We start from the raw sequence: 10,916 nt of genomic DNA on the forward strand, positions 1-10,916 counted from the left end.
ATATCAAGCTGAACAGAAGGAAAAGTGTCAGAGAGCAAAGAACAGAGGCGTCACCCAAAGTTGGAGCTCAGTCAGTAAAGCCGTATTTATACAACACATTTGGTTACAGAATGGAATTCAATCTGCCAAATGTGCATGAACAAGCAAACGAACGCGAGTGAGAAAACAGGCGGGAAAAAGACACAGTTCACAGTGAAAACAAATGGTGGCAAATCACAAAAATACGAAGAGGAGGAGAGGTTGTTGTTTGACCTTGAGGAGCTCTTTTCATGCCAACTGAAGAACACGGCATGTTGGTAACGTCACCGATGACAGGTCAAAATATGAGTCAATTTAGCCTGATGCCAATAGCATGTGTCTGCGTGTGCCATGACTGACGGGACGCTGACAAGAAGTCGAGATTTACTGCCGTGTTTGTTTTCTAAATTTGCATCAACAAGCCTCGTGCGCAGCAACAGATGGCGGGGGGGAAGAGTTTTTGAGCCGACAGGTTACCCTGGAGCGCCGGCCCGCCTCCAACCATTACGTGTCTTTCCATGGGAGGCCTTCGCTGCCGGGGGTTTGGACATCTGAACGTCAACTTTAAGACACTTGCTGCGCTGCTGAAAAACAAGCCAGGGCCGCCCCCCTGCCGCTTCAGAGAACGAAGGGAGACGCGTGCTCAGGGAGGCTCTACCCATAATTCCTCTGAGCAGAGAGGAGCTGGCACCCAGCTGCAGAGGCTGTTGTAGACTGCAGAGAGAGGGAAGAGAAAGAAAACAAGAGAGAGGGAAGAGAGCGAGTGGAGGAGAGATGACTGAGGTGTTTATGTCAGCGGGCCTTGGAGAGTATTCTTAGCTTGTTTGTGTATAATTGAAGTTGTGGTGTGCGGTGTAGCACCACACAAAACTGTAATAATTCTCCCTTTTATGATGTTGTTTTGACATTCCCAAAGCTCGGCTGCTGGCCTGGCACAGTAACCTTACGTATGATTTACGGCGCTGCTGAGTTCATGCCACAGTGCTGATTTTCTTGTACAGTAATGCAGCAGTGAACAAAACGTTTTCCAAATTTTAAATGTCTTCTTTGAACCGGCGTTAAAAAAAAAAGTGTCTGAATTGGCTCCACACGTGCAATTCAAAGCGCTCTAGCTACTGTTTCAATGAACTGTAGTTACGGAGGCATTTGACAGTAAGCAGAGGAGAGTGTCTGTCAACAACAAACCTGTATGAAATGAATCAGCTTATCCAAGGGATAAGAGCAGATATTCATGATTTCACACAGCCTGTTATTGTGTATGAGCTGTTGCCATCACACATTGCATTCGCACCCACAAACTCAATAATATTAAACAAAACAGGAAACATAAAATCTGTTATTTTGATCAAGATCAACTAAGTTTTAGTGGCAGAGTACAGAAATGGGCTTAAACTTCAGTGTCTGCTGCCACCTGCTGGTGAGAAACAAGAAGTCTCGCCACTTGTTTTTCACGTCTTTTAAACACAAAGCTCACGTCCATATTGGTGTTAATGATGTTTTTATTGATTTTCATTGAAAGATAGCCATGATAATTACACAGAACAGAGTATTAACTTCCTCCCCACTTCACCCATCCGGTCCAGGAACTGCACAGGTAATTCATGTTTATATGTGAAAGGTGATGATGGAGAAGAAAGAGCTGCGGCGAACAAAACAGTTGTCAGCTGCTATATTTGTTCCTCCTGTTTCCGTCTTACCACAATTAGTCTGAGACAGGGGAAAAACCTACAGGTCTTGTTTTGTTCAGCTAAAGCCCACAGAGGGCTTCAGTAGTCTCACCATTTAAACCAAATGTATTAAAGAACATAACACATAGATGGTAATCATGTCAAATTTTACAAAAACAGTAATCAATAACTAACAATAACTTATTTGTCGTCTGTGGAGAAAGTACCCAGACTCCCTTATAAAAACGCTCAATTTTGAGAGTTGTTGCGTTCGGAGAGACACATTCCTAACTGTTTGGGTCCTCTTAATTCAGCAAACACTATACATTAAGATATATATAGAGTGAGGAAGTGAGATCTGGTCACTCAAGACGCATGTTAAGATGCCTGTCAATGCCAGGTGTGAACTGATGGACTCGAAGCTGTCCACTCAGTAACCAAACGTGAACAGCCTCGAAGTTAGTCGGATTTGGTTGGCAACTTCCACAGTTATGGCGCCCCTGCCCCCAAATAACCCAACACCACAGATTAATAAATAAAAGGAACATTTTATTTTTTGGGGAACCCTTTTAAACCCAGGCCCCTTTACACTTTCAGTTTACTATTTTATTTCCCTGGGGCATGCAGAAGAGGCAGTTATTTATTGTACCCAATAGTGGCATTTGTTCATTTATGGGTTTATTGTCCTAGTAGTGGACATTGGGCATTCTCCTAGTTATGTTTTTTGTTTATATTTTTATGTAGGTTGGGCAATTTACAGCCAGTACCACCACAAGCAAGTGAGACCGATGGCAAATTTGAACAAAGGGAACGGTCTCGCACCAAGTGGAGTGAAATGTGGAAGCTTATTTCTCCTTCTTGGGACCTGTTTTATCCGAAGCAAACAGAGTGAAGCGCAGTTATGAGACGCATGTCAGGCAGGGTCGTTTGCGTGTGTTCACACGGGTTGCCAGGTCCCACGACACACATCCCAGAACTGAAAAACACCCATTTGATTTATATAATGTAGAAATGATCGATCAGGAGCACAGCAGGACAAAGGGAGACTCTTGTGAAAATCAGGAAATATATGTGAGAACTATAAATCTCGTAAGAATCTTCTTTACTGATTTATCTTTTTGTGCGTCACGTGCAGGTTTGAGCTGATGAGGATGTGCTGGCAGTACAACCCCAAGATGCGTCCGTCCTTCCTGGAGATCATCAGCAGCATCAAAGACGAACTGGATCCTCCCTTCAGGGAAGTGAGCTTCTTCTACAGCGAGGAGAACAAGCCGCCGGACACCGAGGAGCTGGACATGGAGGTAGAAAACATGGAGAACATTCCACTGGACCCTGCATCCACCAGGCAGCCCTCTGCTGCTGCTGCTGCTGCTGCTGCCGCCCCTTTGTCGGGGTGTACAGGAAGCACGCCGCCTCCCTCTACCCAGCAGTTATCCCCCATGCAAGGCCCGAATACTCCATTACTGGGACCTGTGTCTCCCTCCTCCCCGGGCCCGGTGGCCTCAGCCTTGGCATCTCCAGGCCAGGCCTTGGACAAGCACTCAGGACATGTTTCGGCCAACGGGCCTGTGGTGGTGCTGCGGCCCAACTTTGACGAGATGCAACCCTATGCACACATGAACGGGGGCAGAAAGAACGAACGGGCGTTACCACTGCCCCAGTCGTCGGCCTGCTGATATCAGACCAGCCCCTCCTCCTCCTCCTCCTCCTCTTACACAGGGTAACACAAACCTCTCCTCCATCTCTTAAGGAGGGATGGATGAGGTAAGAAATGACTTCTTCTACTGTGTGCCAGTAGATGGTCTCTCCACTCCTTTAAGGTCAAACTTAAACTCTAGAAACTGAGAAATAGCACAGAAACCTGCTAAAGCATTTGGAGTTCAGCGGCTCCGACTGGAAACTTGGGGAACTCCTTCCTGTGCGGCCTGTTTTTCATTTCATAAGTCCTTCAAGGAGGAAAACAATACAGGCATGAATGCTGACATACAGATACAGACATGAACTCAAAGAAAATCTTTTTTTTTTTTAGCATATCTGCCAGCAAATCCAACAGAAGAGCACTTTTTTTCCTGATGATTTCAGAGAGGATGTTGTGGATATCTGAGTGTGTATTTATACGGACACGTGATTCTCTCTATAATATGGTAACAGCTCCATTTCTAAAAGACTTTCCATCAAAATGACTTTGTTTGCATTCGCAGACTGGCTCGTGTCATGCGAGGATGCCTCAGTTAGACAGTTTGGACTAAGATCTTTGTTTCATTTTCCTGTTTATATTTCTATGGGTGTAGATCCCGTCAGAGGTGGGTCAAAATGGAAGAGGAGGGCCTATTGTCTAATTTGCCAAACTATTGCCAAATCAAGCTTTTGCTCTAGTTTCATACATGTCTCCCTTCTTGTTGGAGGCTGTGATTCAGAGTCGAGATAAGTCTGTCTGGGAAACAATGCCAAAGTTGTTTGGTGGTGTTCAGACTTCATGCTTATCTTTAGTACAGAGCAGCTGTGCGTGTGTGTGTGCGAGGCTATAAAACAGTGTTTCTGTTGGGCTGCGTTCACACCTGCAGTCAAAGTTTTCTCAGAATATGCAGCGTCGGCACTGGGGGTGGAATTAATCTCACAAGGCTTTTGGTACTTTGAGGAGAAACACTTAATTTCTGTCAAGTGTTGTGCACATGGAGAGGCCAGTAGAAAAGCAGGACTGAGTCTGTTTCATTGAGGAATTTAAACAGATTGAAAGTTTCTTTCAAATCAATTGACACAAACTCAATAAGTTAACAATATTATACCGTAAACGAGTGGGTTCTTAAATAATACTGACAGTTACTGAAGTATGAAGTCAAAAAATAGCCTTGGATAGCCTAGATTTACAAAAATGATCAACTGTGTAGACAGGCAGCAGATCATAATTTAATCAGGCTGATCATCAAAAGAGCTATTTTAGAGATGTCATGGTATAAGTTGATTTAACGTGTCAATAGACAGAAAATTTGCAACCAATTTAGTAACGGTGCCCAAATTCCATCAGCTGGAGCTCCTCACATGTGACCATTTCCTGCTGTTTTGGATTATGTGATTAAAAAACTGGACTTTCAGGTTTTTTGAAACATCACCCTGGGGCATTTTTCACTATTTTCATGAATCTCTTATAACAGACAATTAATCAGTTGATGTTTAAATCAAGAAAGAATAAATACAAATCGGGAAAATAATTGGTGGATTGATTAATAAAGAAAATAATCCTTCATCGTGGCCCGGTGTTTTCGATTACATTTGAGAAACCAGCATTCTGGTGACCAAAACTTTCCGTTGCACCACCAAAGTCCATTCAGATTTTCGCATAAATAAACCTCTCTGAGGGAAGCACACACGTGACTGCAAGCCGGCCGACTCTGAATCACAGCCTCAGTCTGTCTTTGCTTTAGTAATGAGAAACAACTCTAAACATCTCCAGTCTCACACTGCAAATCACTGAACTTCACAATCAAGGGATACGACTCTGCCTCCACTTTCATTTCTTCAAACCTTACCTGACGTTTTAAGTGTGCATTTCATGTGGGAGGTGAACATGGTTCGCTGATACTGCTGTTCGAGTTAAATGGCACCAAATACACCACAACAAACAAACAAACAAACAAACAAAGAGAGTCTAAAAGACAGAAAACGAGAAGGTGTTGGATTGGATTTTAGTAGCCTAGAGACAACTTTGAAATCACAGCAGGTCTCTTTTGGAATAGTCATTAGTTTCTCTACATTTCAAACACATATAAAAGGTCTTACAGTTGTATTTTAGACTGCAGGATCATTTTTATACACATCATTGGTTTTGTCACTTTTTTAAAAAAAACAACTTTTTACGGTTCAAAATGTTTTGCCTCTATGTCTGTACAGAACAAAAGCTGCTATTTTATTCTTTTTTTTTCTCTTTTGGATGTTATATATAAAGAAATCCTTCAGGTTTGGTATTTTATGGTCTCCACTACAGTCCGTTTCTTATATCTTCAAACTCTGTTTAAGAAAAAAAATAAATAAAACAACAAAAAATAAGATGATTTAGATATAAAACCATTTTTTTCTGTTACCCCAAAAGGTTTTCTGTAACACTATATTTTGCTCATTGCCTTTTATTTTTATGAAATCTTTCCTCTTGTATTTGTTTTGTGGATGTCTATATTATTATTATTAATATTATTATTATTATTATTATTATTATTATTTGGAATGGACACCTTAGCTCGACGTGTGAGTGTGTACTTTCTGCACCCTTTTTGTACTTGTTGTCTAGCACTGCGCCTAGCGTTGCCCTCTAGGTGCGACTCAATCTCAGGTCAAAGTAAAGGCTTTGCTTTCTCCACACATTCTCATGATCGTCCTCTACTTGTCTTCCCCGTTTTTTTCCTCCCCTCATCATGTTTTGCTGAGTCCAGTAGTGCCCGCTCCGCTCCCCCGCTGGCCCCTCACTCGCCCCCCTCCCCAGTGCCTCCTATTGAAGTCAGGATCAGCTCCAGTAAACAAGATATTTACGTTACACCAGATCCGGTATTTTTAACCCATCCATTTCCTGCCTCTTCTTGACTCAATAGGGCTAATTGGGTTGTCTTGTTTGCCTTAATTATGCCAGCCATCTCTCAAGCATTCAAAATCTGATTTAGTTTTTCCACATTTTTCTTTTTTTCTTTTTTTATAACTTAAACACTCTCGAGCGCAATACGACGCCACTCCTGCTAATCTTCAAAGCGAGAAACAGGTCTTATTTGTTTGTCTTCATAATCACTGCTTCTGAAAACCAAATAAAGGATGGGTTAAAGTCCAGGGAAGGGAACACATTTCAATGTTATGAATGAATGAAAAAAAAAAGGTCTTAAAACGGAGGCAGAACAGTGAAAGTGTTTTTGAAGGATTTCTCCTCATCTTTTGGAAAATGTTGCCTGGTGATTATTATTATTATTATTATTATTAATTTTTTCCTTTTCTTTTTTGAAGTTTTTTTTTCTTTCTGTAGGATTGTTATTTATTTATTTTTTTATTTTCCTTTTTTTGTGATATCAGTTTAAATCACTGTATAAAAAATGCCCCATGATTCAGTATAAAGTTGGATTTTTTTTTGTATGTATTTTCTTTGGTGTCATGACTGGGGGACTTAAAAACTTTTTTTTCCCTTCGAGTATATATCTACCTCACTCTTTTTAAAAAAAAATATATATGTATGCGTATGGAAAACAAGTACATCTCACTCTCTCTCATCAGTTTGTATAGAAACCTCATCATCTGGATAAAACCCACGGGGATCTAGATAAACCTCACAAAACGGACTAGGACGGGAGATGGAATGTCTGTGTGGAGGTCGAAGCGTGGCGCCGGTTTCTGTCTGAAAGGTTACGTTTGTAGGAAAAGGAATTTAAATTGTCGCTGGGTACTTATTACATAATTACATCATCCTCCACTTTTAATTTGACTGGAAAGCTCGCAGCATTACAAGGTTTAAAGCAGGTGCAGGACAGTGTTTGATCAGACGAGAGGCCGGAGCACAACGCCGACATCAGACATCCCATCTCCGCTGACACATATAGTCACAACCACAAACCCTCAAAAGACAAAAACCTTCATCATAAAATGCATTTATATAGAAGTCTAAACAGGTATTATGGGGAATGTTTAAAAAAAAAAAAGAAAAGGGAAAAATCTTTTATTGACCTCCAAGAAACGAGCATTTGCTGTTTGCCTGCGAGGTAACAGCACAACCACAACATTTCACAACTTTTAGCTTCGTCGTTCTCTCAAACACACTCTCAAAAAAATACATTCGGTCACGTCTATGGATCAGTACTGTGAATGTAACAACAACGTTTCTTCGGTCTCGACACAAAATCTTTATAGTGATAGCAGCGACTCCACCTCCTTCATGTTTCTACCTTTGGTCCTGATCGGACAATCGTTTATCGGTAAATGTTAGATCAGATTTAATTGTTTTGTTTTTTTTTTACATGTAAACTATTTGTGTTTATGTAAACACCGTCATTTCGCCTGTCCAAGATTGTAGGTCTGGTAGTAGCTAATTTCCACTGTCATCGAGGTGAATGCCTTTACGATGAACTGCAGGGCTCCAGACTAACTTCTCACAATGGTTGCACTGGTGCGCCTAACTCTTTCATTTAGGTGCACCAGGACATAATTTTGGTGCATTGAAATGATTGTAAACAGGAATAAAGGTACAAATGCATGTTTCTTTAAAAATAAATTATTAACTAAATTTCAGGTGCAACCAATGAAGAAATTTAGTCGCATCTGACAGATTTTTGGGCGCATTGTGCGACCGAAACAGTCGCACCCTGTAGCCCTGATTCGGAAGTGAACTCTGGACGTCTTTTCCGGCACGTTGTACTGCTACTTAACACTAAATGCTGCCGGTTCAGACAGTCAACCTCAGTGGATCTTATGTCGTCGTCAAAAATGTTGACTGTGAAAGTGGCAAAGGAGCTTTAACATCTCAATGCTTCCCGTGAAAACCTCTCGCGGAGCGCTGTTTCACAGCGCAAGGGCTTCTGGGCTGGAAGCGTAAAATAATTAGAAAAAATTAAAACCCAAAAGCAATAAAAAAATAAATAAAAGGAAATACGATCATGAACAGGCCACCGGGTAACTTCTAATGTGAAATCTGGGTGCTCGATCATGAAGCATTTTTTATCCGTGCATGATTTTCGAGAATAACAAAGAGTGAGCCATCTTTTGGTTGAAAAACAGTCTGATTGCTGCTGAATATCACATTGGTACACACACATCACCACTGACAAGCAAGCAGCTTGTGTAGTTACTTTACATATCTGTGCATTTACTTTTTATTCTATGTAACGATACAAACATTAATGATATACTTCAACTTGTTTCAGTTCTGGGAATAGTAGACATTACATTGACCTGTTGTGAGGTGAATTACTAGTTACCATTAGCTCACAAAGCATTTAAATAAACACGTGGACATACGTAGGACAGGGATGTTGCGTAGATTACGGGTAGTCATGGTAAAGAGTAAACAACATGATTAGAAGCAGATGGTAGGCCTAAGTTTACAGCTTCACACTAGTTGCTTTTTTGCATTAGCAGATTTACAGGAACTAACTAAAAATACACTCAATTAAGTCGTCTCTATCATTTCAACTCTTCAGAATGTTCTTCATGCAAACCTCAGGTTTATGGAGGATGCGTCGGTGCATTCAAACTGCAATAATAAGTTTGAGGTTTATCATTGTCATGCCTCTGTTTTTATGATTTTTGCATTCCTATACCTTCTGAGGGGGCCTTGGTCTACTGCTATGATTTTTATTATAATACTTTCACAAAATCTCTGTGTTCATTACCTGATTGGGGAAAGAAATAATCAAAAGCAAACAAAAAAAAGAAAAAAAAATGAAAACCTTCACTAGACTGTCTTTTTTTCAAGCTCTGTATCTGAGGCCTCAAAGTTTTTTCACACCTATAGCTGAGATGGTGTATTTTTGACATGCCATCTCCAAATGTGTATCTGAGAATTTCTTGTATTTTCTTTTTTTTTTTCCTGAAATTTTGAATAAATAAATGAATGAGAAGTACGATTGTTTGTTCGATTTAATTCCTTCTGAGGTTTTCTCTCTGTGTGTGGTGTCATTCAGTGATCTACCTCACACAGGGTCCTCCAGCTGCTCCAGCATGGTCTGAATGAGGCTCTGCAGCAGAGGCACCAGTCTGTCAGCCGAGCTCAGGCTGCCACATGAAGGCACGTGGACGAGGGCCGCCCTCCTCTGACCGTGATACAGCGAGCAGTAATACGCAAACTCACACAGGTACCTGAGGAGGAGGACAGGGAGCGTCATCTCATGTTCTCGAGTGTCCGAACATGAAGGAACCGATGTCTACTGTACCTGCCAGCGTCTCTTGAGTAAACAACATCCTTCCCTGCTTTTTTGAACTCCTTGGAGACGACCCTCATGTTAATGACCGAGTCCAGTTTCTCTGGTCCTCCTTCCACACAGCAGTGACTCTCAGGACAGAAGCCGCACACGTCTCTGTCTCTGTATCCACTGTTCTTCCCCGTTTGCTCCAGAAGGACGACACCGGAGCCTCTGGCTACGCCCAGATGTACAGCAAACTGGGACACACAAACACAGAGGTCAAAGTGAGAGAGCCACCTTCTCAGACCATAACCAGAGTGCATCAATGCATTTTAACTTAAATTTCTCCACCAGGGCTGTAGCTGACATGGAGATCATGTTATTTGGTCTGTAAAATATCCAAATAAAACCCCAAATGAAATTCTTAAATGTCTTGTTTTGTCCACAACACAAAGATATTCAATTTGCTGTCATAGAGGAGTAAAGAAACCAGAAAATATTCACATTTACAAAGCTGGAATCGAAGGATTTTGACTTTTAAATTTGCTCAGACTGATTAATAGGTAATCAAAATTGTAAGTGATCTATTCAGCCGTTGACAACTAACCAATTAAGTGATTAATTGTTGCAGCTCTACTATTATATTTATAGTTTGAGTCCAAATACTGAACAAAATCTATTCAAATTAGACTTGTTTTAGGTTGATAAATAAATGAACGAATAAAGGATTGATCACTTTATTCCTGGTGGTGTTGATTAGTGTTTGAAACTGCCTTTAGACCTGTGTGTTGGGAAATAAATAATATAGTAACTGGACAGTTAAACAAGATAATAAAAGGTTTATTAAAAAAAAATCCAAACAATTAAGAGTTGGTATCATAATTTCAGTATTTCTAAAAATCTAACAGCTCCAGCAGTGGACTTAGTATTATTTTTACCTTTGGTTGAAGAGTTTGCCAAACCTCAGCGATGATTTTCTGAGTCTTCACATAACTCACAGGTAACTCCTTGATGTAAACATCAGTCATGTCTCCCAAACCGGCCAACTTCAGTCCCTTTAAATAATGAAATGCAACACATTCAAGCCTGTGTGCCTCACAGGGGGCATTCAACACTGACTGCTGCTGGTTTTCTAAAACACTGGGTTATTACCTGAGCTGCTGTCCAGCTGGGGTTCACTAAGAACTGTCTGAAAGGTCCAAAACCTTAAAACGGGATAAAACCTTCAGTATGAACAGAAGTTTGAAGAGTTCATGTATCCATGCGCAAACATTATAACTTTACCTGTAACGAGGACAGTCTCTCCTCCATTCATGGCGCAGTCAGGCTCCCAGTCAGTCAGTGAGGGGAGTGAGTTTCATTTCATGTC

The 10,916-nt window shown here is 41.0% G+C and overlaps 2 protein-coding genes across 3 annotated transcripts in view; one reads left to right on the plus strand and one right to left on the minus strand.

Moving 5' to 3' along the window:
• Positions 1–6,791, plus strand: part of igf1ra (insulin-like growth factor 1a receptor) — an 80,261-nt gene extending 73,470 nt beyond the window's left edge. The window contains exon 21 of the mRNA XM_084363634.1: positions 2,821–6,791. Within this exon, the coding sequence (XP_084219760.1) occupies positions 2,821–3,361 (541 nt within the window). The 3' untranslated portion in view covers positions 3,362–6,791. The remainder of the gene's footprint in view (positions 1–2,820) is intronic.
• On the minus strand, positions 688–10,885 carry pgpep1l (pyroglutamyl-peptidase I like). Of its 2 annotated transcripts, XM_084363638.1 has the most exons (6): positions 10,832–10,885; positions 10,700–10,752; positions 10,486–10,602; positions 9,578–9,804; positions 9,337–9,503; positions 688–732 (listed from the first exon to the last, which is right to left on the minus strand). In XM_084363638.1, the coding sequence occupies exons 1-5, from the start codon at positions 10,860–10,862 to the stop codon at positions 9,338–9,340; spliced, it is 594 nt and encodes a 197-aa protein (XP_084219764.1). In that variant the 5' UTR covers positions 10,863–10,885; the 3' UTR covers positions 688–732; position 9,337. The 2 variants fall into 2 exon arrangements, with proteins under 2 accessions (XP_084219764.1, XP_084219765.1); XM_084363639.1 differs by lacking the exon at positions 688–732 and having other exon boundaries at positions 7,647–9,503.
• Positions 10,886–10,916: the final 31 nt, after the last annotated feature.

Source organism: Pagrus pagrus (assembly GCF_965226575.1).
Source record: "Pagrus pagrus genome assembly, chromosome: 10".
NCBI classification, from domain to species: domain Eukaryota; kingdom Metazoa; phylum Chordata; class Actinopteri; order Spariformes; family Sparidae; genus Pagrus; species Pagrus pagrus.

Coding starts and splice junctions, on each gene's coding strand:
- pgpep1l (XM_084363638.1), bottom strand. CDS start 10,862: ATGAATGGAGGAGAGACTGTCCTCGTTACAG. Junction 10,753..10,831: donor AGAGACTGTCCTCGTTACAG/GTAAAGTTATAA, acceptor TCCCGTTTTAAG/GTTTTGGACCTTTCAGACAG. Junction 9,504..9,577: donor TACTCAAGAGACGCTGGCAG/GTACAGTAGACA, acceptor CCTCCTCCTCAG/GTACCTGTGTGAGTTTGCGT.